Raw genomic sequence first — 24866 nt, forward strand, 5'->3', positions numbered from 1 at the left:
AAGCGGGCTTTCAAAGCATTTAAATCTAATGGAAAGGAGGAGTCTTTCAAGTATTACAAGGAGTGTAATAAGAAATGCAAAAAAGCAATAAGAGTAGCTAAAATGGAAATTGCAAATCGCTATAGAGCGTAAAACCAATCCTAAAAAGTTTTTTAAATACATAAACGTTAAAAGGTGAATATAGGTCCATTAAAAGATGAATTAGGAGAATTGATAAATGATGACGAAATAAAAGCGGAAATACTGAACAAATTCTTTTCATCAGTATTCACCAGTGAAGAACTGATGGTGGGAGTAGAGCATAACAATTGTGACAGTAATGATTCATGGTTAGATACTTGTTTAAGCGAAGTAGTAGTCCGGGAGAGACTAAGCAAAATTAAGATTAATAAATCACCTGGTCCTGATGGACTTCATTCGAGGGTTCTTATGGAGCTTAGTTCACAACTAGCATGACCCCTATACTTGATTTTTAATAGTTCAATTAGATCAGGCATGGTACCGAAGGATTGGCGTATAGCTGAGGTAGTGCCATTATTTAAAAAGGGATCCAAAAATCTTCCGGGAAACTACAGACCAGTTAGTTTAACATCTATAGTGGGGAAAATATTGGAAGGAATTCTAAGGGACGTCATACAGGAGTATCTAAAGTCCGCTAGGATTATTAGCAAGAACCAGCATGGGTTTGTGAGGGACAGGTCAGACTAACTTAATTAGCTTCTACGAGAAAGTGAGCAATAATATTGATCAAGGAAAAGCAGTAGATGTCGTCTTCCTAGATTTTGCAAAGGCCTTCGATACAGTTCCTCACAGGAGACTGATGATCAAATTAAAGGAGAGTGGCCTAGGAAAAACTATTTGCACATGGATAAGCAGCTGGTTGGATAGCAGGGTACAGCGAGTAGTGGTCAACGGGAAGTCCTCAACCTGGTCCCCAGTAGTCAGCGGGATACCACAAGGGTCCATACTCGGACCACTACTGTTCAACATATTTATCAATGACCTAGAAATAGGCCTGGAAAGCACAGTGTCAATCTTTGCAGATGATACTAAACTGTGTAAGGTAATTAGTTCACAATTAGATGTGGAGTCCTTGCAGAATGATCTATCTAAACTTGAACTCTGGGCGTCTAAATGGAAAATGAGGTTCAATACAGACAAATGCAAGGTTATGCATTTTGGGACTAAAAACAAACTTGCATCCTACATATTAAATGGGGAACGCCTAGGGGAAACAGAGTTGAAAAAATATTTGGGGGTATTCATTGATAATAGGCTTAATAACCGTACACAATGTCAAAACGCAGTAAAGAAGGCAAGTAAGGTGCTAGCGTGCATAAAAAGGGGAATTGAGACAAGGGACTCGGATGTAATCATGCCGCTGTATAAGGCATTGGTACGTCCGCACCTGGAATATTGTGTTCAGTTTTGGGCACCATTGTATAAAAAAGACATCAGTGAACTCGAAAGTGTTCAAAGGCGAGCTACTAAATTGATTAAAGGCCTAGAAGGACTGGACTATAAGGAAAGACTTACTAGGCTGAATATGTATACACTAGAAAAGAGGCGCCTAAGAGGAGATATTATTAATATCTTCAAATATGTAAAGGGACATCACAAAGAGTTATCAGAGGAATTATTTATTAAAAGAACACAGTTTAGGACACGTGGGCACTCGCTGCGACTGGAGGAGAGAAAGTTCTGAACGCAACGGAGGAAAGGGTTCTTCACTGTTAGGGCAATCAGGATGTGGAATTCCCTGCCAGGGAAGGTGGTAATGGCGGACTCTGTAATTGGATTTAAAAAAGGAATGGATACATTTTTTAATGAAAAAGCTATCCAAGGTTATAATACTTCAAATATCAACGTGGTTAATCCGGGGGTAACATGAGTTATAGTAGCTAACTAGTCATAAAACATTATTTAGCAAGTATGTAGAATCATCACAATTTAAAACAGGTTGAAAACTATGGGCAATTTGCCTCTATTCAACCTCAAATACTATGTTACTATGTATATGTTACTATGTAAATACTATGGCCCTCATTCCGAGTTGATCGGTCGCAAGGCGAATTTAGCAGAGTTACACACGCTAAGCCGCCGCCTACTGGGAGTGAATCTTAGCTTCTTAAAATTGCGACCGATGTATTCGCAATATTGCGATTACTAACTACTTAGCAGTTTCTGAGTAGCTCCAGACTTACTCTGCCTGTGCGATCATTTCAGTGCTTGTCGTTCCTGGTTGACGTCACAAACACACCCAGCGTTCGCCCAGGCACTCCCACCGTTTCCCCGGCCACTCCTGCGTTTTTTCCGGAAACGGTAGCGTTTTCAGCCACACGCCCCTGAAACGCCGTGTTTCCGCCCAGTAACACCCATTTCCTGTCAATCACATTACGATCGCCGGAGCGAAGAAAAAGCCGTGAGTAAAAATACTTTCTTCATAGTAAAGTTACTTGGCGCAGTCGCAGTGCGAACTTTGCGCATGCGTACTAAGCGGATTTTCACTGCGATGCGATGAAAAAGAACGAGCGAACAACTCGGAATGAGGGCCTATGTGTCCTCTTCTCTGCCTGTCACCACTGTCACCTCCTTGAAGGAACCGACAGATAAGTGTGTGGAGGGATGCCTGAAGTGTATTTTTTCCCTAAATGGGGCGATACATAGACCGACTATTGCGGCCTCCTGGGCTGCAAAAGGTATCGAAGCATGGGTCAAGGTATTGGAGGATGAGCTATCTTCGGATATTTCAGACAGTGTCTGTCTCACATTACCAACGCCTACCACTATATTCAGGAGGCGTCCTCTGAGGCGGGCATCATGGCGTACAAAGCGGCCACTACATTTATTTTGTCTCCCCCCCCCCCCCATTCTCTGGTTGCGGTCCTGGAAGGTGGACCTGGATTACAAGTAGACTCTGGAGGTGCTCCCTTTTAAGGGAAACATCCTTTTTGGAGAAGATCTAAACAAGGTCGTGACTGACTTAGCCTCTGCGAAGACTGCATGCCTTCCTAATACTACTCCTTCTGCTCTGAAAGCCAAAAGTACTACTTTTCGTTCCTTTCGGACTTCAGGTAAATCGAAGGGTCAGGTGTAATCGAGACAGCCTCGTGCTTCCAAGACCAGTAAGCCCAAATCTAAACGATCCTGAGCTTCCCATCAGCCTGCTTCCAAACAGGACAAGCCTGCAGCATGACGGGACGGGCCTCCCCATGGGGGACCCCAGGGTGGGAGGCCGACTTCTGCAGTTCACCCAGGTCTGGATAAGGACCACACCAGACGTGGGGTGCAGGAAGTTGTCTCTCACGGGTGCACGGTCTCCTTCAAGATACGTCCCACTCGCCAGTTCTGCACAACGGTCATCCCATCGGACCCGTTGAAGGCGCAAGCTCTACACTTGGTTGTGCAATCCCTCCTGGAGACAGAAGTGGTGGTGCCAGTGCCTATCAAAAAGGAAGGGGCTACTACTCTACCCTGTTTCTAGTTCCGAAACCCAATGGGTCTTTCCGGCCTATTCTCAGTCTCAAGTCACTGAACAAATTTGTGAGAGTTTCCAATTTCCGTATAGGAAACACTGCGCTCCATTGTACTGGCCATGGAACCTGGGGACTGCATGGTATCCCTGGATATAAAGGATGCTTACCTGCCTATACCTATTGCAATTTCACATCAGCAATATCTGCGGTTTGCTATTGGCAACCTCCATTATCAATTCAGGGCTCTGCCGTTTGGACTAACCACGGCCCCTCATCTCGACACAATTACAAGGTTCCAGTCTTCGGATCAAGGACAAGGGATCCACAAGCATCGTTCGTGGACGCACTAGCAATTCTAAGGGAATTTCAGCTGCCATACGTGTTCAATCCGGTGTCCCTCCTGCCCAGGGTACTGCGGAAGTTCAAGCAAGAAGGAGTCGTCCTGCTTCTGGTCACTCCGGCGTGGCCCAGACGACATTGGTTCTCAGACCTGCAGGGTCTATCGATGGAATGTCCTCTACTTCTTCCTCAACACCCAGACCTGGCCAGACTGGCTTTGACGGCATGGCTCTTGAACCATCAGTCCTGGGGGCCAAAGGATTCTCTGAGGAGGTCATCCAAACTATGCTGAGGGCCCGTAAACCAGCTTCGGCTCAGATTTACTACAGGGTCTGGAACTCTTACTTCACCTGAAGTGCTGTTAAGAACTACGATGTCTATAAGTTCAGAACTTCATGGCTTCTGGCTTTTCCTGCAACAAGGCCTGGACTTAGGCCTTCGTCTGGCCTCCCTCAAGGTTCATATTTCTGCCTTGTCGGTGTGGTTTCAGAGGAAGATTGCATCTATTCCTGACGTTCATACCTTCACTCAGGGTGTTTTGCGGATACAACCTCCCTATGTCCCTCCTGTGGCTCCATGGGATCTGTCGTTCTTAACGCCCTGCAAGAGTCTCCATTTGAACCTCTTGAGTCTGTGGACCTCAAATGGCTTACACTCAAGGTCCTGTTTCTGTTGGCTATTGCCTTTGCTAGGAGGGTGTCGGATCTAGACACCTTGTCCTGTCGTCCACCCTTTCTGATATTTCAACGTGACCTGGCAGTTCTTCGAACTCACCCTGGTTATTTACCTAAGGTGGTGTCTTCTTTCCACCTTAGCCAAGAGATTGTGGTTCCGGCCTTTATCTCTTCTGGTTTGTCCTCCAAAGAGCGGCCTTTGGATGTGGTACGGGCTCTATATATATGTGGAGAGGACTGCCTCTATCAGGAGGTCATATTCCCTCTTCGTACTGTTTGGTTTTCACAAACGTGGCTGGCCTGCAAACAAGCAAACCTTGGCCAGATGGATTAGAATGGTGATTGCACAAGCTTATCTGCAGGCTGGTCTCCCAGCTCCTGCTGCTATCTAGGCCCATTCTACTCTGTCTGTTGGACCTTCTCGGGCGACCCGCCGTGGTGCGTCCGCTGAACAATTGTGCAAGGCGGCTGCGTGGTCTACTGTGAACACGTTCATCAGGTTCTATGCCTTTGATCGCTCCCAGGATGCTTCCTTTGGACGCCGGGTTCTTGTGCCCGCTACAGTGCGTCCCCTCCCATGAGGAACTACTTTCGGACATCCCTGATGTTATTCCCTGTGGAATCCCAGTGTACTCCGCTTATTTATAAGGTGTCACAAAGTGTCCACAGTGCTGTACAAGGGATAAACATAAAACATAATTACAGAGCATAAATACAATACACAGCGATTAACCATAGCATAAGTACATAGCAGATCAAAATTACAGTAGCATCAAATGGTATGCGAGGGACGGGGTGAACACGACTACAAAATCACACGACCGTTACAAGTAGGTATGTATATGTTACTGCCACTATCTGTATTTTCTGGAAGTGATAGAATTTATATGAGACAAGCTAGCTGCAGTTGTCTGCTTAGCACAACATTCTAGGCCATTGGTTCCCAAACATTTTTGAATCATGGCGCCCTAGAATATCAGAATTATTTTCACGGCACCCCTAGGCCAAATGTTTCTTATTAAGAAATTTAGAAAGAAATAAGAAATTCATTAAATTGTGTTAAGTAAATTAGCAGGGGATTTGTTTATTAAAAGAACTCCGTATAGGACACGTGGGCACTCGCTGAGGCTAGAGGAGAGAAAATTCCATACACAGCGTAGGAAACTGTTCTTCACGGTAAGGACAATAAAGATTTGGAACTTCCTGCCGGAGAAGGTAATAATGGCAGACTCGGTAAATGCATTTAAAAATGGAGTGGACAAATTTCTAACTGGAAAAAGTATCCAGAGTTATAGCATTTAACATAGTGTCATTAATATCTGGGAGTGGTATGAATCATAGTTGTCAATTGGTACTAAACCATTACTTCAGCAGGTGCGTTATAATAGGAACAGTTTAACACAAAATATAGGTTGAACCCGATGGGCATTTTGCCTCTTTTCAACCTCACTAACTATGTAACTGTGTTTATATGTCATTCTTAAGGTCAGTTATTGATGAGGGACAGGATTCACTTCTGTTTTCCACATATTTTAAGACTGACAGCCACTAACACTGGTTTTGCCTAATACATTGACCATAAATAATTTGAATTGGTCCTTGACCACCAACCCGGGGCACCCCTGCAAGTGTCCTGAGACACCCCAGGGTGCCACGGCACACAGTTTGAGAACCACTGTTCTAGGCACTACTGTATTTGCAAGCTGTTACTGTGTTACTTGTATTGGAGATACTTTTACACAAGACACTATAGGTAGATACCTGCTAATTGTAGTTTTCTATTAATATCCATTTTCAGGTTTTATAAGTGTTTTACTTTGTACACTTATTCCATATGCATATAATATTTTCTGATGTATGCTGTGCAGGGGGATGGAGGATGGGAACACGCAGTAGCAGTAGTGCGGGCGGAGGAGGAGCTTCAGGAGATTCTCCAGGAGGCTTCAACAACAATTCAGGATCTCGTGGTCTCCATGATGATGATGATGAGGAGAACGTTGACCTGGCGCAGGTATTGGCGTATCTCCTGCGCAGGTAACAGCACCCCACATGCCACCTAACACCCTGCACACAAACAAAACGTAATATTTCCTCACTAACCAACATGGCATCCATTATTTCCTCATAGTCTGAGAGACTGTAAAATGCACAGTAGGCTGTCACAGCCAGGTGTACGGCAACTGGGTTCTCTCCTTGTCCCCACCCACTTCACTTAACAAAGCTGCTGCTGTAATGAGGGCTGAGCTGTACATCTTGGCACAGAATACCGCAGTATTAATCCCTAACTTCATCAGCATTTCACACAATCCTCATTTATTAATTATAGAGCTGTGGTTACTCTCTTCGATATGTTAATATTTACTGTACAGTCATAGATAACTTCTAGGTTACATCTATTTTTCTAATTTGCGCCATTTATGGTTTATACAGAATCCAGGCATTTGAACACAGTATGGACCTATTCCCTTGTCATCTTTATACTGTGAATTTTAGTTCAGTAGGTAGCTTAGCATACTGGATCATTAACAACTTGGGTGTTTTCCTCTAACATGTATCAGTCAGGTCCGTTCCACAAGTAAAAAAGTTATAGAAACATTTCTGCTTTTGGACATCTGTTGAAAAATAAGGAAATGTGGCCAATTTAGCATTTTATGGGATATAGGGGTCGTGCATGGAGATAAAGTACCAACCAATCAGCTCCTAACTGACGTGCCACAGGCTGTGTTCTCCATGCACTATATCTCCAGCCAAGTTTTAGTAAATAGACCCCATAGTTTTGGATTAATATTTGTTTCTTGTTACAACTTGATATAGAAGCTACACTAGCTGACGGATGAATATATTTAAAAGGAGATAGCCAGTGCAGCTTTGACGTCTTTCTAAACACCGCAGAGAGACAGAAATAATTTACCTTCCCCATTGCATTTATGTAAGTGCCTTATGTCGTTAAATGACACGTGCGACAAGTAATTATTAGAACTAGGGGTATTTTAGGTAAGGTTCTCAGACTTCCATTGTAAGTACTCTATAAGCATCCTTTCACAGTTGAAATTGGTTGGTGACAATATAACCTGTAAAAACCTATATGTAACTGTGCATATAAATGTGAATTCTCTTACAAAGGGATGAGCATATGTACATAAATATTGTGAATGTGTTAAACGATACATTTACATATTGGATTTATTAGGTATTTATTTTAAAACATTCCTATTTATTGATAAAACTAGAGTTGCCATAGATACAGTGTGCTGACGTATGCAGGCTCATCTACGGTGTATACACATACATTGCACAAGGACAAACTTCACTCAACTCTGTCCTGTGCTCTCATTTGATAGAGGCAACTAAAAGACTTTGCCATTGGTTGCTTTCCCATTCCATGCTTATCATCTGACACGGCTTTACCTTTATGCTGTTAAACAATAAAACACACCTAGACTTACTTTCAGATGACTTATTAGTTATCAGCTTTTTCACTTTGGACTGCCCATTAAATGTCTCCCAAACCCTTAGAGAAGTATCTATTAGATGTGTGTGGGATGTTTCTGCTGATAAATGATGTGCTCTCTGTCCCTCCCACAGGGGGCAAGTACGGCTAGTGCAGGGAGGGGGGCCCGAAAGCTTGCACCTGGTACAGTCCCTATCTGATTCTGATGATGACAATGACAGTGCTTGGGAGGGCTGCTTGGGGGACCGCTACAATCCCCCTGGTAAGTAACATGCCCATAAACCACATTTAAAACCACAAAGTGAGCGGTCTTTATAGCCCTGTCCAATGAGAGATCAGAAACAGACTCAGTTATGCTATGTTTATCAATAGGTCACTAAACATCTAATTGTGTCTGTCTCCAGAGATGACCAAATCAAATAAGGGTTTTGATATCGAGAAAACCACATCTTGTTTTGTACTGTATTTTTATTTGTTTGTGTGTTTATTTGGTGATTCTATTATGATATAAGTAGATTGCAGTGCGGTAACATTAGGATAGAGAGACTATCTGGCAGCGTAGAGTGACAAATTAAGGTATGTAGCTTATAATACGGACTTAGTAATTGAATTTATGATTTATGGAGGGGGGGCATTAAAAAGATACTATAAAATTATAAACTGTATACATGTACTTCATACTCCTGATTGGTGGCTAATCTTAGCACAAATGTCTAATAGCTGACAAAGTAATAATGGGGCTTGAGGGGAGGAAGGAGTTTGAGCATCTAGAAACAAATAATGGAGACATTAAAATAGGAAACATTGGATGTTTGTGACAGTGGGGGTCATTTCGAGTTGTTCGCTCGTTGCCGATTTTCGCTATGCTGCGATTTGTTGCAAACTGCGCATGCGCAAGGCACGCAGGGCGCATGCGCTTAGTTATTTAACTAAAAACTTAGCAGATTTGCTGTGTATTCTGCGGCGCTTTTCAGTCGACTGCTGTTCGGTAAATGATTGACAGGAAAGGGGTGTTTCTGGGAGGCAACTCAGCGTTTTCCCAGCGTTTGCAAAAAAACGCAAGCGTGTCAGGGAAGAACGCGGGAGTGTCTGGAGAAACGGGGGAGTGGCTGGCCGTACGCAGGGCGTGTTTGTGACGTCAAACCAGGAACTAAACGGACTGAGCTGATCGCAATCTGTGAGTAGGTCCGGAGCTACTCAGAAACTGCAAAGAATTATTTAGTAGCAATTCTGCTAATCTTTCGTTAGCAATTCTGCTAAGCTAAGATACACTCCCAGAGGGCGGCGGCCTAGCGTGTGCAATGCTGCTAAAAGCAGCTAGCGAGCGAACAGTTCGGAATGACCCCCAGTAAGCAAATGTTAGTGAACTATAACCAAGAAAAAAAAATGTTTTCCAGTTATATATTAAAGAACTGCAGGTAGAACTAAAGTTATACTATAATTTCCAAATGCCCCAGCTAGCTAAACCTCAGAACTCCATTCAGCGCCTGATCAGTGGTCACTTCAGGAAAATGTCATGCTCAGCCATTCACTGAATATTACAAATGTTGAGATGTCAGCAGTTCTTATCGTTCGGCATAGGTATTGAATGTTGGTTAAGTGCTGGTTGGCAAGGGTTTTGCGACATATGTGGTCTGCTAGCTGATGAGCAAGGGAGTTTGAACAGTATGATTTTCGTTCTTTGTGGACTTTCTTTTTATATTTATTAGAATTGTTTTGCTATTTAACTATTTCCTGATGTAGTCTTTTAATTTTCTCAGAGAATGTTTTATTACCATCTCATATAGTTGATCCAACCCCGGACACTGCTGTACTGGATCAGAGCCAGATAAGAACCCAGGTTCTGCTAGCTACAGGAAGAATAGGAACACGCAAGGAAAAGAGCATTACACGCCAGCTACTGGAGGTAAAAGCCACACACTTTATAACACAGTATAGCCACAGTTCATGGATGTTTTATATTATCAAACACTGGCGGTCTTAGGGGAGGGGGGCAGCACCCATGCATGTGCAACCCCCCTACCCCCCTGTCATTTTTGGGCATATATATATTTTTTTGCCAGCAGGAGGCTTGAGACCAAATGGCAGTGGGCAGATGGTCGGCCCTCATCACCAGACTTCGGCAGCAGCAGCCAGCCCCTGGCTGCAACTGCCACCTGCACCTGCCCCCAGCCACAACCTGCACCTCCCGCTTCCGCCATGCACGGAGTACTAAAGGTGGGTACACACTGGCCGATATATCGCCCGTTCTCTTCAATATCGCGGGTCTGTCGGCCAGTGTGTACGGGCGATATGTCTGTGATCTCCGTCGTTCACAGACGTATCGCTTTGGCCCTGCAGCACAGCCGACGGCTAATATATCTACCGATATATTGGCGCGTCGCTGTGTGTGTACGGGCGGTTGGCCGACCGCCCGTACACATTCTGCGGCAGGCGGCGGTGATTGACAGCTGAACTGGGACTCCCACCCAGTTCAAGACGTCATTCCCCAACGGATCGGGCAGTGTGTATGCTGAACAATACCCGATCCGTCCATACATATATCTGCTTGATTGGCAGATATATCTAACAGTGTGTACCCACCTTTAGACCCAGATTGCAGCAGCCTGATCACATGCAGCGGGGAAACCATCCGTGACAGCTGCCTGGGCACATCAGGGAGCTCTGTGGTGCATGGCTCAATGTCTCCCACTGCTTCCATTTCACCCACTATCACCCCGTGACCCTTGCCTCTCTGTCACCCACTGCCCCCCCGGTCACACACTATCTCAGTGTCCCCCCTGCCTCTCTCTCACCCACTGCCTCCCCAGTCACCAACTATCTCCCTGTCACCAACTGCCTCCATGTTACCCACTGTCTCCAAAGTCACCCACTATGTCCCTGTCACCCTCTGCCTCTCTGTCACCAACTGCCTCCATGTCACCCATTGCCTCCTCAGTCATCCACTATCTCCCGGTCACCCCTGCCTCACTCTGTTACCCACTAGCTCCATGTTACCAACTGCCTCTCCAGTCACCCACTGCCTTTCCCCCTAACCCACTGCCTCTCCGTCTCCCACTAACTTTCTCTGTCACCTCTCTCTTCTGTCACCCATTGCCTTTCACCGTCATCCTCTTCATCACCCGAACCCTCCCCATGGCATCACACACTTCCTTCCCCTGTCACCCATTCCCTGGCATTGCCCACTGCCACCCTCTGCCTCTCTCTGTCACCCACCTTTCTACGTCTCCCACTGTCTCTCCCCATCACCCACTGCCTTACCCTCTGCCTCCCCCTGTGTCATTATCTTCCCATCACCCTCTCACCTGTCACCCTCCCCAAGGCATCACCCTCTGTCTGTCATACAGGTACGGCATTCCCTTTGAGGTCATACCCCATTCCCAGATGCACTCACCAACGCCCATTCCACTGTCGTGGTGTCCTCCCCTTCCCCCCCCCCCCCATTTTGTTCTGGATCCGGTCCTGTTGTCAAACACATGGCATGGAAGGTTCAAGAATATGTCCATTTAATTAAAAGGTAGAATGTCTTTTTGACAAATTAAACATTAATTACTTGTGAGGATGCAATAACCAGAAAGTGTATCTAACGTTCAAATATGAAAATAATTTCCTTTGCTTGTTCAAAGGGCATGATGCATAGTTATTCTCGTTTTGCAATTGAAATACATCAGACCAGTGACTTTGTGGTCGGTGCAGGAAAGGCCTCACTGCCTGCATACAGTGCCAGGCCCTCTAAATGAATAAAGCACATAATTTCTCTTACGTCCTAGAGGATGCTGGGTTCCACATTAGTACCATGGGGTATAGCCTGGTCCACCAGGAGCCATTGGCACTTTAAGAGTTTGAGAGTGTGGGCTGGCTTCTCCCTATATGCCCCTTCTACCAGACTCAGTTTAGAAAATGTGCCCGGAGGAGCTGGTCACAGCTAGAGGAGCTCTCCAGAGTTTCTCTAGTAAAGTTTATTTCTTTTTCATCCACTAGGGGTCACTGGAGTACTCTTGGGATATGGACGACTTCCACAGGAACAGGGCACTGAATATTTAAATTTAGAACACTCCACCCCTCCATATCCCAGAGTACCTCAGTGTTTTTTCTGTGCTCAAGTAGCAACAGGCTTGTGTGGCTTAGTCCACAATTATTTTGAATATTTTTATTTTTTTGTTAATATTTTTTTTATTTTTTTCATACCACATCCCTTTCCCCCCTTCCAAAAGGCCCGGGTCAGGGATAGTGGAAGCTGCTACAAGCAGCTGTGGCGTGTCGGTCCTCACCAAAAGAGCACCCTCACAGCCAGAGCAGACATCCTGCAGAAAGGCTGGCTGGTGCTTACAGAGAAGCCCCGTCGGAGCCTCACCACAGGAGTCCAGGTATGTTGGGGGACGGGGCGGTCAGCTCACGCTGCCGCCCTGCGGTGTGGGGACAATGTTTCTTGCAGCATACTGCCTCCGCCCGCCGCCGCTGCTCCGGCCGCCGCCGCTGCTCAAAGCCGCTTCAAGGGACCGCGCTCCCCGCCTCCCGCTATCTGTTCTTCGGCGCATCCTGCTACCCGGCTCCCGCTGGCCGCCCCACACTACCGCTGTCCGCCCCGCACTACCGCTGGCCGGCCCCACACTACCGCTGCCCGCCCTGGCCGCTTGTTTGCCTCTACCCGCGCCCGGACTTCTTACATGCTCAACGGAGCATACGGGGGGGGGGGGGGGGGGGGGGGTCACAGCACCATTATAAGCTACAAGCAGCTGCAGGAGGGGGGACAAGCAGCAGCAGTATGCTAGGCTGCATGGATAATATACATAGGATTTTTGATACAAGGTTATATATCAGTTTAAAAGATTATGACCTGTACTGTGATTATACTGTAAGCATGGCATGGGGGCCATTTTAACCATGCTTCCTGTGTCTTCCTGTTGTGATTCCAGAACGTTCCAGTACTGCACTTGGCCAGATATATATATCACACACACCTTAGTACTATTTTACTGAGTCGTGCAATTATCTGTCTTTGTATATTGTATTGTCTGTCTCCATAATGAGTAAGGCACCAGCAAAAATTAAAAAGCGGTTCACTGCAAGGTCTGTAGCAGTGTGTTACCGGATGGATCTACCACATGTAAAGTATGTTTTGTGGATTCAGTTACGAATACGATTTCTGCTCCGGTTTTAAAGTCAGTTTCCTCCCCGGACCCTCCATGGGAAATGCTAGCCAATGTACTGGCTGGGTTGCAATCCGAATTGACCGCCACTCGACAAGAGCGGGAAGCGGCAAGATCTGAGTCTAGGGTGAGACCGCTAGAACTACCGGAGGCATCTCAGCCTTGCGAAAGGTCCAAATCCATTTTGGATAGACGGGATAAATTTCATATGTCTTATGATTTACCTGTTTCGGCTATGTTGCATTCTGACGATTCCATGCCAGACCTCACGGCACAAGATGAGGGTGAGGAGGGCGAAGTGGAGTCAGATAGTGATGATTTTAACAGCCCAGGCATTGATAATCTCATCAGAGCGGTGCGTCAGTCTCTGAAGTTTACAGAAACTGAGGAGCCTCTGACAAATGATGAAGTCGTATTTACTAAACGACAGAGATCTCCAATGTGTTTTCCTGTTTCGGAGTCTCTTAATAAGATGTTTGTAGAAACACGACAGAATCCAGATAAACGGTTTTCTATACCTCGCAGATTTAAGTCTAGTTACCCGTTTCCAGACTCTGTGACATGTACATGGGAGAATCCACCAATGGTAGATTCGTCGGTGTCGAAACTTACAAAGAAATTAACCATACCAGTGCCAACTGCTACTACGCTTAAAGACCCTTCAGACCGCAAAATAGAAACTATGCTAAAGTCCATGTATATAGAAGCAGGAGTGCTGCTGAGACCTGGGTTGGTTGGCATTTGGGTCACTAAGGCGCTCATAGTATGGATAACAGAACTCAAGTCTGCCCTACATGACGATCACCTTATACGTCTTGCTGATCAAATGTGTGAGGCTGCGGAGTATCTATGTACAGCTTCTACTGACGTCTGTCAGCTCACTTCTCGCATTTCATAGTCACTGGTTACAGTGCGACGAGCTCTCTGGCTGCGCTCTTGGCAAGCGGAGGCAGAGGTCAAAAGAGGTATAGAGGCGTTACCTTACGGTGGCGAGAAGTTGTTTGGTCCTGAATTGGACAAATGGATTTCTGAGGCCACGGGAGGAAAGTCTGTTTTCTTACCATAGCCTCCAACGGTAACAAGACGGAGATACTCTGGACCTGCGTTCAAATCCTTTAGACCTCAGCCCTTTTGCGGGCGTGGCAGAGGAACAGCCACGCCTGGTAGACGGGGTCGAGGACGTGGTTTCCAACAAACCAACACAAGTCGTCAAGACGCTAAGGTCACCGACAAGCCAGTGGCATGACTGGCTACCAGCCCATCTCGGATCTCCAATTGTGGGAGCACGTCTTCAGACGTTCCATTTGGCGTGGTTCCAGACATCCACAGATGGGTGGATCCGCAATTTAGTGTTAAGAGGTTACAAAATAGAGTTCGACTGTCTTCCGCCACTGCGGTTTTTCAAGACAGGACTACCTCTCTCGGACGACAAGAGGGCGGTTCTGCAAATTGACATTCAGTCCCTACTGGATTCAGCAGTTTTGATTCAGGTCCCGGTACAACAACAAAGTCAGGGTTATTATTCCAGTCTGTTTGTGGTACCGAAGCCGGATGGCTCAGTCAGGCCAATATTGAACTTAAAGGGTCTCAATCAGTACGTCACTTACTACAGATTCAAGATGGAATCTCTGCGGTCAGTAATTGCAGGTTTATAGCCAAAGGAATTCATGATTGCACTAGATCTCAAGGATGCGTACTTACACATTCCGATTTGGCAACCTCATCAGAGGTTCTTGCGTTTTGCAATACGCCAGAACCATTACCAGTTTCAGGCTCTCCCGTTTGGCCTTTCGTCAGCGACTCGGGTATTCACCAAAGTGATGTCTGTGATGATAGCTCATCTCAGATTCCTGGGAGTGACAATAGTTCCGTACTTAGACGATCTGCTCATCAAAGCTCCGTCTCAACAGATGCTCCTCCAACATGCGTTGCTAACGTACAATGTACTGGTTCACCACGGTTGGATTGTCAACTTCAAGAAATCACATCTAATTCCGTCTCAACGACTTCAATTCCTAGGTATGATTCTCGATACGGTAAATCAAAGAATTTACCTACCACAACAGAAAGTACAGATTATTCATCATCTGGTACAATTACTGCTCAAGCCACGCACAGTCTCTGTACATTTGTGCATTCGCCTCTTAGGAACAATGGTGACGGCTTTCGAAGCGCTTCAGTTCGGAAGATTTCACTCACGTCCATTTCAACTGGATGTGCTCGCACAGTGGTCGGGCTCGCATCTGCAGATTCACCACAGGGTGAGGTTGTCGCCACGGGCAAGGGTGTCTCTACTCTGGTGGCTCAAGGTACACAATTTAACCGCAGGGAAACTGTTCGGCGGCTGGAATTGGATAATTCTAACGACGGACGCGAGTCTCAGAGGTTGGGGAGCTGTAGTTCAAAATTGTCAGCTCCAGGGTCAGCTCCAGGGTCTCTGGGCGGATCACGAAAGATTGCTGTCTATAAATGTCCTGACAAGCAGTACACATGCTTCGGTCTCAGACTGTCCAGGTGCAGTCAGACAACGCGACCGCAGTCGCATACATCAACAAACAAGGAGGAACGAGAAGCCGCATGGCAATGCGGGAAGTAGCTCGAATCCTCAATTGGGCAGAATACCACCAGGTGATATTGTCGGCAGTATTCATTCCGGGAGTGGACAACTGGGAGGCGGATTATCTCAGCCGTCAGGATTTTCATCCAGGAGAATGGGCATTAAATCCAGAAGTGTTTCACATGTTGGTCCAGAGGTGGGGTTACCCTCAAGTGGACCTGATGGCGTCTCGCCACAATCACCAAACGCACCAGTATGTGTCCAGAACGAGAGATCCAAAGGCAGTGGCGGTTGATGCTCTCACAATCGCTTGGCCGTACAGCCTAGTGTATCTGTTTCCACCGTTTCCGCTGCTCCCTCTGGTGCTAAAACAGATCAAAAGAGAGTCTGTCACAGTCATACTAGTGGCGCCTCATTGGCCTCGGAGAGCTTGGTTCTCGGATCTCCGCGGACTACTCGCAGACGACCCTTGGCCGCTCCCCCTACGTCCGGACTTGTTACAACAGGGTCCGTTCCTTTACCCCGATTTAGCGCGGCTGCGTTTGACGGGGTGGCTATTGAGACCGCACTCTAAAGAAGAGAGGGCATTCCAGAATCGGTTATACCAACCATGTTACGAGCTAGGAAGCCAGTTACGGCAGCTCATTATTACAGAATTTGGCGTGCCTATATAGGTTGGTGTGAAGCTCGGAAGTTTCCGACATCATCTTTCAAGTTATCCCGTCTTTTGTTATTTCTACAGACGGGGTTAGATGGAGGACTGCGTTTATCTACACTAAAGGTGCAGGTATCTGCGTTGTCAATTTATTTTCAAAGACGATTAGCTCTATTGCCGTCAGTACACACTTTTCTGCAATGTGTCCTCAGAGTACAGCCTCCATTCATTCCACCTACAGCGCCATGGGACTTGAATCTAGTTTTAGATTTCTTACAGTCTTCATATTTTGAACCCTTGCAACAAGACTTCTGTCTTCTCCAAGGTAGCGCACAGCACTGCAGCTGTGCGCCATTGCTCCTCATGCACACCACACACTTCGGTCACTGATGGGTGCAGGGCGCTGGGGGGAGGGGCGCCCTGAGCAGCAATATTAACACCTTGGCTGGCAAAACTGACACCATATATAGCCCCAGAGGCTATATAGGTGTAAATTACCCCTGCCAGAATAACACAAAAAGCGGGAGAAAGCCCGCCGAAAAAGGGGCGGAGCCATCTCCCTCAGCACACTGGCGCCATTTTCCCTCACAGCTCCGCTGGAAGGATCGCTCCCTGGCTCTCCCCTGCAGTCCTGCACTACAGAAAGGGTAAAAAAGAGAGGGGGGGCACAATTTTAGGCGCAGTATAATATATATATATATATGCAGCTATAAGGGAAAACACTCTTTATAGGTGATATCCCTGTGGTATATAGCGCTCTGGTGTGTGCTGGCATACTCTCCCTCTGTCTCCCCAAAGGGCTTTGTGGGGTCCTGTCCTCTGTCAGAGCATTCCCTGTGTGTGTGCTGTGTGTCGGTACCGCTGTGTCGACATGTATGATGAGGACAATTATGTGGAGGCAGAGCAAATGCCTGTAAATGTGTTGTCACCCCCTGAGGGGTCGACACCTGTGTGGATGGACTTATGGAAGGAATTACGTGACAGTGTCAGCTCCTTACATAAAAGGTTTGACGACATAGGACAGCCGGCTACTCAGCTTGTGACTGTTCCAGCGTCTCAAATGTCATCAGGGGCTTTAAAACACACGCTACCTCAGATGGCAGACACAGATGTCGACACGGATACCGACTCCAGTGTCGACGACGATGAGACTAGTGTACCCTCCAATAAGGCCACCTGTTACATGATTGAGGCAATGAAAAATGTATTACACATTTCTGATAGTACCCCAGGTACCACAAAAAAGGGTATTATGTTCGGTGAGAAAAAACTACCAGTAGTTTTTCCTGCATCTGAGGAATTAAATGAGGTGTGTGAGGAAGCCTGGACTTCCCCCGATAAGAAATTGATAATTTCTAAACGGTTATTGGCAGCGTACCCTTTCCCGCCAGAGGATAGGTCACGTTGGGAAACGTCCCCTAGGGTAGATAAAGCGCTTACACGTTTATCAAAACAGGTGGCACTACCGTCTCCGGATACGGCCGCCCTAAAGGATCCTGCTGATAGAAAGCAGGAGGCTACCCTAAAAGCTATATATACACACACGGGCATTATATTGCGACCAGCGATTGCATCAGCATGGATGTGCAGTGCTGCTGCTGCGTGGTCAGATTCCCTGTCGGATAATATTGATACCCTGGATAGGGACACTATTTTGCTGACAGTAGAGCATATAAAGGACGCTGTCTTATACATGCGTGATGCACAGAGGGATATTTGCCGGCTGGCATCAAAAATAAGCGCAATGTCCATTGCCGCCAGAAGGGGGTTATGGACTCGGCAGTGGTCAGGTGATGCCGATTCAAAAAGGCACATGGAAGTTTTGCCTTATAAGGGGGTGGAACTGTTTGGGGATGGTCTTTCAGACCTAGTTTCCACAGCTACGGCTGGGAAATCGACATTTCTTTTTTCATCCACTAGGGGTCACTGGAGTACTCTTGGGATATGGACGGTTTAGCAGAAACAAAGGCACTGAATATTTAAATTTAGAACTCTCCACCCCTCCATATCCCAGAGTACCTCAGTGTACGACCTCAGTGTTTTTTCTGTGCTAACAGCACTAACAATGGCTTGTGGGAAGTTCCCACACTTTGTGGAAGATTTTATTAATTTTTCATTTTTACTTTTAACTTTTTACAAAAGCACATCCCTTCCCAGTTTCTGGAAAAACATGGGTCCGGGATAGTGCCGCTGCACGGGCAGCGCATGGCGTGTCGGTCCTCACAAAGAGCACCCTCACAGCCACAGGCAGCCCACTGCTCCTGCAACAGCTGGACGGAGCTTACACATAGAAGCCCCGTCGCAGCCATGACCTGGAGAGCTGGACGGAGCTTACACATAGAAGCTCCATCGCAGCCATGACCGGAAGATACAGAGCGCAGCCTCTCTACAACAAGGTAGGCTGGGGAAACGGGGCGGTCAGCGCAGGCTGCCGCCCCGCTGTGTGGGTCAGTATTGTAATGCCGCTCCCGCCGCTCATACATCCGCCCGCCACACGCTCCGTCCGGCCGCCCCAGCCGCTCCGTCCGGCCGCCCCAGCCGCTCCTTCCGGCCGCCCCAGCCGCTCCGTCCGGCCGCCCATCACCGTCCACCCGCAGACGCTCCGTCAGTTGCCAGCGCTGAGAGGGTGACAACGTGCCGCTCAGGCGACCTCCGCTGCTCGGCAAGAAGGCCTCCCTGCAAGTCTTCCCGGGCTCCCCGCTGAGACACAGCGTTACAGGGAGTACGGGGGGAAGGGGGGGGGGGGGGAATCTGGCGGATTACAGCGGCAAGGGTATGTAAAGGACATATATAAACAGCAGGCACAGTTTATGTATATAAACTATATATATTAATATTGGATGTGTATGGTGGCCTGCCTGTGATTATGACCTGTGATTTACACTGTATAATAGGCTATTGAGCCTATATTACTGATATAGGCTATTGAGCCTATATTAATGACGGGGTTTATCACTGTATAATAGGCTATTGAGCCTATATTAATGACGGTGATTTTCACTGTATAATAGGCTATTGAGCCTATATTAACACTGGAGGCATGTATTGTAACATGCCCTGTGATTTTCACTGTATAATAGGCTATTGAGCCTATATTAACACCTGTGATATTGAGTCTATATTAACACTGGAGGCATGTATTGTAACCTGTCCTGTAAGTTTCACTGTATAATAGGCTATTGAGCCTATATTAATGTCTGTGATTATCACTGTATAATAGGCTATTGAGCCTATATATATTCACACTAGAGCATGTGTTGTACTCTGCCTGTGATTATCACTGTATAATAGGCTATATTAACACTGAAGCAATTGTAACTTGTTCTGTGATTATCAGGGTCAGCATGGCATGGGGGCCATTTTAAACATGCTTCCTGTTGTTTCCAGTTTGTAATTCCGGAACATTCCTGCCCTACATCTCTACGCCACCGGAGGCGCAGGGGTGTTAGTGGGAATTTTGGTTCAGGTTTCACATAGGCTGGCCATGTGAACTGCATTTCAGCCATAAATAAATAGATATATATTACACACCTTAAGATAATAATTTTACTAAGTCGTGCAAGTGTCTGTCCGTTGCCTATGGTGTTGTCTGTCTGCATAAGGAGTAAGGCTCCAGCGCAGACTAAAAATACTTTTAAACATTGTCTAGACATAAATCTACCACATGTTCACTATGTTTTGTAGGTTTTCAGGATCCCAGATCCTATGTTAAGCATTGGCAATTCAAATTGACGCTGCTCGACAGGAGCGGTAAGATTACTCCGCCAATTTTTACGGAGGGTGTTAATTTAACTGATCTTATAATTTACACATTTCTTCTATGTTGCAGACCTGACAATTCTATGTCAAACCTCACAGCGCTAAATACGAGTGAGGAGGGCACATTAGACAGTCAGATAGGGAGGTTTTGACAACCATACATTGCTAATGACCAGTGAGTCAGTCTCTGTAATTTACAGAGAATAAGGAGCCTCTAACATTTCATCCGTCGTATTTGCTAAACGACGGATCTTTAAGGGGTTTCTTACTTAGGATATCTTACTAAGATTTAAGACTATTTACCCGTTTCCACACAGTGACTTCTACATTGGAGAATTCTCCATTGGGGAATTCGTCGGTGCCAAACCTTATAAAGACCCAAGATACATTTCGGTCACTAGGGCGCTCTATGTATGGAAACAATGACGATCACGTTATATTTATCATCATGAGAAGCTGCTGAGTATCTCTGTACAGCGTCTGCTGCCGCCTGTTACCTTGCTTCTCGTTTCTCATCGTCGCTAGTTCAGCATTACAAGACCAGAAGTTGTTTGGTCCTAAATTTGACAAAATTGCCTCCTCCGATATTAGAAATACTCGGGTCCGGCGGTTAAAGCCTTTAGACTTCAGTCTTTTCAAGACTGTGGTACAAAAAGCAGTCACGCCTTGTAACGCCAGGGCGCTAAAGTCACAACAAGCCAGTGGCTTGACGGGCTCTCAGCCTATCTCGCATTTCCAATTGTGGAAACGCGCCTTTACACGTTACATTGGCCGGGTTTCCAGCCATCCACTCAAAATAAGGCATTTTGCCAGGTTGCCATTCAGTCTCTGCGGGTTTCAGCAGGTCTTATTTCCTTAAAAGACAAGACTGCCTCGGTCGCTTGATCTCCAGAATGCGTATTTACCCATTCCGGTTTGGTCACCTCATCACAGGTTGTTGCGGTTTGCAATACGCCACTACCATTAACCGTTTCAGGTTCTACCGGTTGCCCTCTTGTCAGTGCCTCCGGTATTCACCAAAGTGATGTTTGTGATAATACCTCATCTCAGATCCCTGGCAGTGACAATCGTTCCATTCTAAGACGATCTACTCATAAGAGCTCTGTTTCAACAAATGCTCCTCCTACTTGCGCTGCTAACATACACCACGGTTGCAGTGTCAAGTTCAACGATTTCAATTCCGTCTCAACGATTTCAATTCCTAGGTATGATTACACATACGGTAACTCAAAGATTTACCTACTACACCAGAAAGTACAAATTATACGCCGTCTGGTACAAATTAGTGCTCAAAAACACTATCGGTACATTGGTGTATTCGTCTATTAGAAACAATGATGGCCTTTCGAGGCGCTTCAGGTCGGAGGTTTTCACTCGCGGTTCCCACAGGGGGGCGAGGGTGTCTCTACTCTGGGCGAGAGTCTCAAAGGTTGGGGAGTTGTAGTTTCAAACAGGGTTTCTAAACGGATCACGACTGATTGCTGTCTATAATGTCCTGGAACTCCGTGCAATTTACTATGCACTACATGCTTCGAACTCAGACTGTCCAAGTGCAGTCACACAACGCGACGGCAGTCGCAGGCCCAACAAACAGGGAGGAACGAGAAGCCGCATGGCAATGCGGGAAGTAGCTCGATTCCTCAATTGCCCAGGATACCACAAGGTGATATTGTTGACTGGGTTCATTCCGGGAGTGGACATCTGTTAGACAGATGATCTCAGCCGTTGGGGTTTTTCATCCAGGAGACTGGGCATTAAATCCAGAGGTGTTTCACATGTTGGTCCACAGGTGGGGTTACCCTCAGGTGGACAGGATGGCATCTCGCCACAATTACAAACGCTCAGTATGTGTACAGAACGACAGATCACAAGGGCAGTGGCGGTGGAGGCTCTCACATTCGCGTGGTCGTACAGCCTCGTGTATCTGGGTCCACCGTTTTCCGCTGCTCTCTCCGTTGCTAAAACGGATCATAAGACAGTTCGTCACAGTCATACTAGTGATATCTCATGGGTTTCGGAGAGCTTGCTTCTTGCATCTCCAAGGAATACTCGCACACGATCCTTGGCCGCTCATACTACGTCCAACCTGTTACAACAGGGACTGTTCTTTTACCCCTATTTACCGCGGCTGCGGTTGACGGGGTGGTTGTTAAGTCCTCTTAAGGAAAGAAAGAGGGCATTACAGTATTACCAACCATGTTACGAGCTAGGAAGCCGGTTACGGCAGCTCATTATTACAGAATTTGGCGTGTCTATATAGGTTGGTGTGAAGCTCGGAAGTTTCCGACATCATCTTTTAAGTTACCCGTATTCTGTTATTTTACAGACGGTGTGGGATGGAGAACTGCGTTTATCTACACTGAGGGTGCAGGTATCTGTGTTGTCAATTTATTTTCAACGACGATTGGCTCTATTGCCGTCGGTACACACCTTTCTACGGGGTGTCTTCAGAGTGCAGCCTCCTTTTATCCCACCTACAGCGCCATGCGACTTGAAGCTGGGTTCAGATTTCTTACAGTTTTCATGTTTTGAACCCTTACAACAAGTGGGAATTAAGTTTCTCACTTGGAAAACGTTTTTTCTTCTAGCCTTAGCTTCGGCAAGGCGTTTTTCAAATTTGGGGGCCTTGTATTGCAAGCCACCGTATTTGGGTTTCCTGATGACAGAGCGGAACTTCGGACGAATTCCGATTTCTTACCAAAGCTAGTGTCATTTTTCACATCAATAAACCAATAGTGGTTCCTGTGTTGACAGCACAGTCTAGAATTCTGAATGTGGTACGCGCATTACGCGTTTATATGTCCCGAACGTCTACAGTTCGTAATACGGATACGTTGTTTGTTCTCTATGATGCTGCCAAGTGGGGTTAGCCAGCTTCTCAGCAGACATTATCCAATTGGATTAAACTGACTACACGTCAGGCTTACATTAAGGCTAAGTTACAGTCGCCTACGTCAGTAATAGCTCATTCCACAGGTTCTGTGGGAACGTCATGACCAGCTGGTCGTGGAGCTTCTATGACGCGGCTGCATGGTCTTCAGTGCACACGTTTGTGCGCGTTTACAAGTTTGAAACGTTTGCGGCATCAGCATCTAGCTTTGGCCGCCTACTGTTACAGGTGTCAAACAGCTCTCCCGCCCACGAGGGAAGCTTTGGTACATCCCAAGAGTACTCCAGTGACCCCTAGTGGATGAAAAAGAAAATAGGATTTTGGTACTTACCAGGTAAATCCTTTTCTTTGAATCCATAGGGGGCACTGGACGCCCACCCAGAGCAGTTTTACCTGGGTTGTATTAAGCTCAGAGGAGCTTATGGTAACACATTTTCACCGATTGGTTCAAATTATAAAGTTCTATCGGTTATGGTGTCAACTGTTTAGTTGTCAGTAACGTTATGTGTCAACTTTGTTGTTGTCCGTTATGTTATAGGAATTCTCCATTGTCAACCTCTCTATAGTTCCTGTTCGCTCAGTAAAAAACACTGAGGTCGTACACTGAGGTACTCTGGGATATGGAGGGGTGGAGAGTTCTAAATTTAAATATTCAGTGCCTTTGTTTCTGCTAAGCCGTCCATATCCCAAGAGTACTCCAGTGCCCCCTATGGATTCAAAGAAAAGGATTTTCCTGGTAAGTACCAAAATCCTATTTTTTGCCACAGGCTACCCCACAGCAAAAGAAGGCACCGTATTATCAAGTACAGTCCTTTCGGCCCCATAAACACAAGAGGGCTCGAGGCGCATCCTTTCTGCCGAGAGGCAAAGGTAGAGGGAAAAAGCTGCAGCATACAGCCAGTTCCCAAGAGCAAAAGTCCTCCCCCGCGTCCGGTAAGTCCACAGCATGACGCTGGGGCTTCACAGGCGGATCCGGGTACGGTGGGGGCCCGTCTCAGAAATTTCAGCACACAGTGGGCTCTCTCACAGGTGGATCCCTGGGCCCTTCAAGTAGTATCTCAGGGGTACAGGCTGGAATTCGAGACGTCCCCCCCCCCCCCCCCCCCCCGCGCCGTTTTCTAAAATCTGCTTTACCAGCAACTCCCTCTGCCAGGGAGGCAGTGTTGGTGGCTATCAAAAAACTGTATTCACAGCAAGTGATTGTCAAGGTACCCCTCCTTCAGCAAGGGAAGGGTTACTATTCCACAATGTTTGTGGTACCGAAACCGGACGGTTCGGTGAGACCCATCTTAAATCTAAAATCCTTGAACACTTATATCAAAAGGTTCAAGTTCAAGATGGAATCGCTCAGGGCGGTTATTGCGAGCCTGGACGAGGGGGATTACATGGTCTCCCTGGACATCAAGGATGCGTACCTGCATGTCCCCATTTACCCTCCTCACCAGGAGTACCTCAGATTTGTGGTACAGGACTGTCATTATCAGTTCCAGACGCTGCCGTTTGGGTTATCCACGGCACCGAGGGTCTTTACCAAGGTAATGGCCGAGATGATGATACTCCTTCGCAAGAAGGGAGTTTTAATTATCCCGTACTTGGGCGATCTCCTGATAAAGGCGAGGTCCAAGGAACAGTTGTTGATCGGAGTAGCACTTGCTCGGCAGGTGCTACAACAGCACGGCTGGATTCTCAATATTCCAAAGTCACAGCTGGTCCCGACAACACGTCTTTTGTTCCTGGGAATGATTCTGGACACAGACCAGAAAAAAGTGTTTCTTCCAGTGGAAAAAGCCGAGGAGTTGTCATCTCTAGTCAGAGACCTCCTAAAACCGGGACAGGTGTCGGTACATCAATGCACACGAGTCCTGGGAAAAATGGTAGCTTCGTACGAAGCAATTCCATTCGGAAGGTTCCACGC

At 46.7% G+C, this 24866-nt stretch overlaps 1 protein-coding gene across 4 annotated transcripts in view; it reads left to right on the plus strand.

Annotated features, from left to right (window-relative positions):
* The window catches only part of DCAF11 (DDB1 and CUL4 associated factor 11), a 143217-nt gene that overhangs the window by 24104 nt on the left and 94247 nt on the right, over positions 1-24866 (plus strand). The window contains exons 2-4 of one of the 4 annotated variants that reach the window (XM_063913636.1): positions 6358-6500; positions 8075-8202; positions 9701-9846. In XM_063913636.1, the coding sequence (XP_063769706.1) occupies positions 6463-6500; positions 8075-8202; positions 9701-9846 (312 nt within the window). In that variant the 5' untranslated portion in view covers positions 6358-6462. Of the gene's footprint in view, positions 1-6357; positions 6524-8074; positions 8203-9700; positions 9847-24866 lie in introns of all 4 variants that reach the window. The other 3 variants (XM_063913634.1, XM_063913635.1, XM_063913637.1) reach the window with 3 other exon arrangements.

Source organism: Pseudophryne corroboree, chromosome 1 (genome assembly GCF_028390025.1).
Source record: "Pseudophryne corroboree isolate aPseCor3 chromosome 1, aPseCor3.hap2, whole genome shotgun sequence".
Classification (NCBI taxonomy): domain Eukaryota; kingdom Metazoa; phylum Chordata; class Amphibia; order Anura; family Myobatrachidae; genus Pseudophryne; species Pseudophryne corroboree.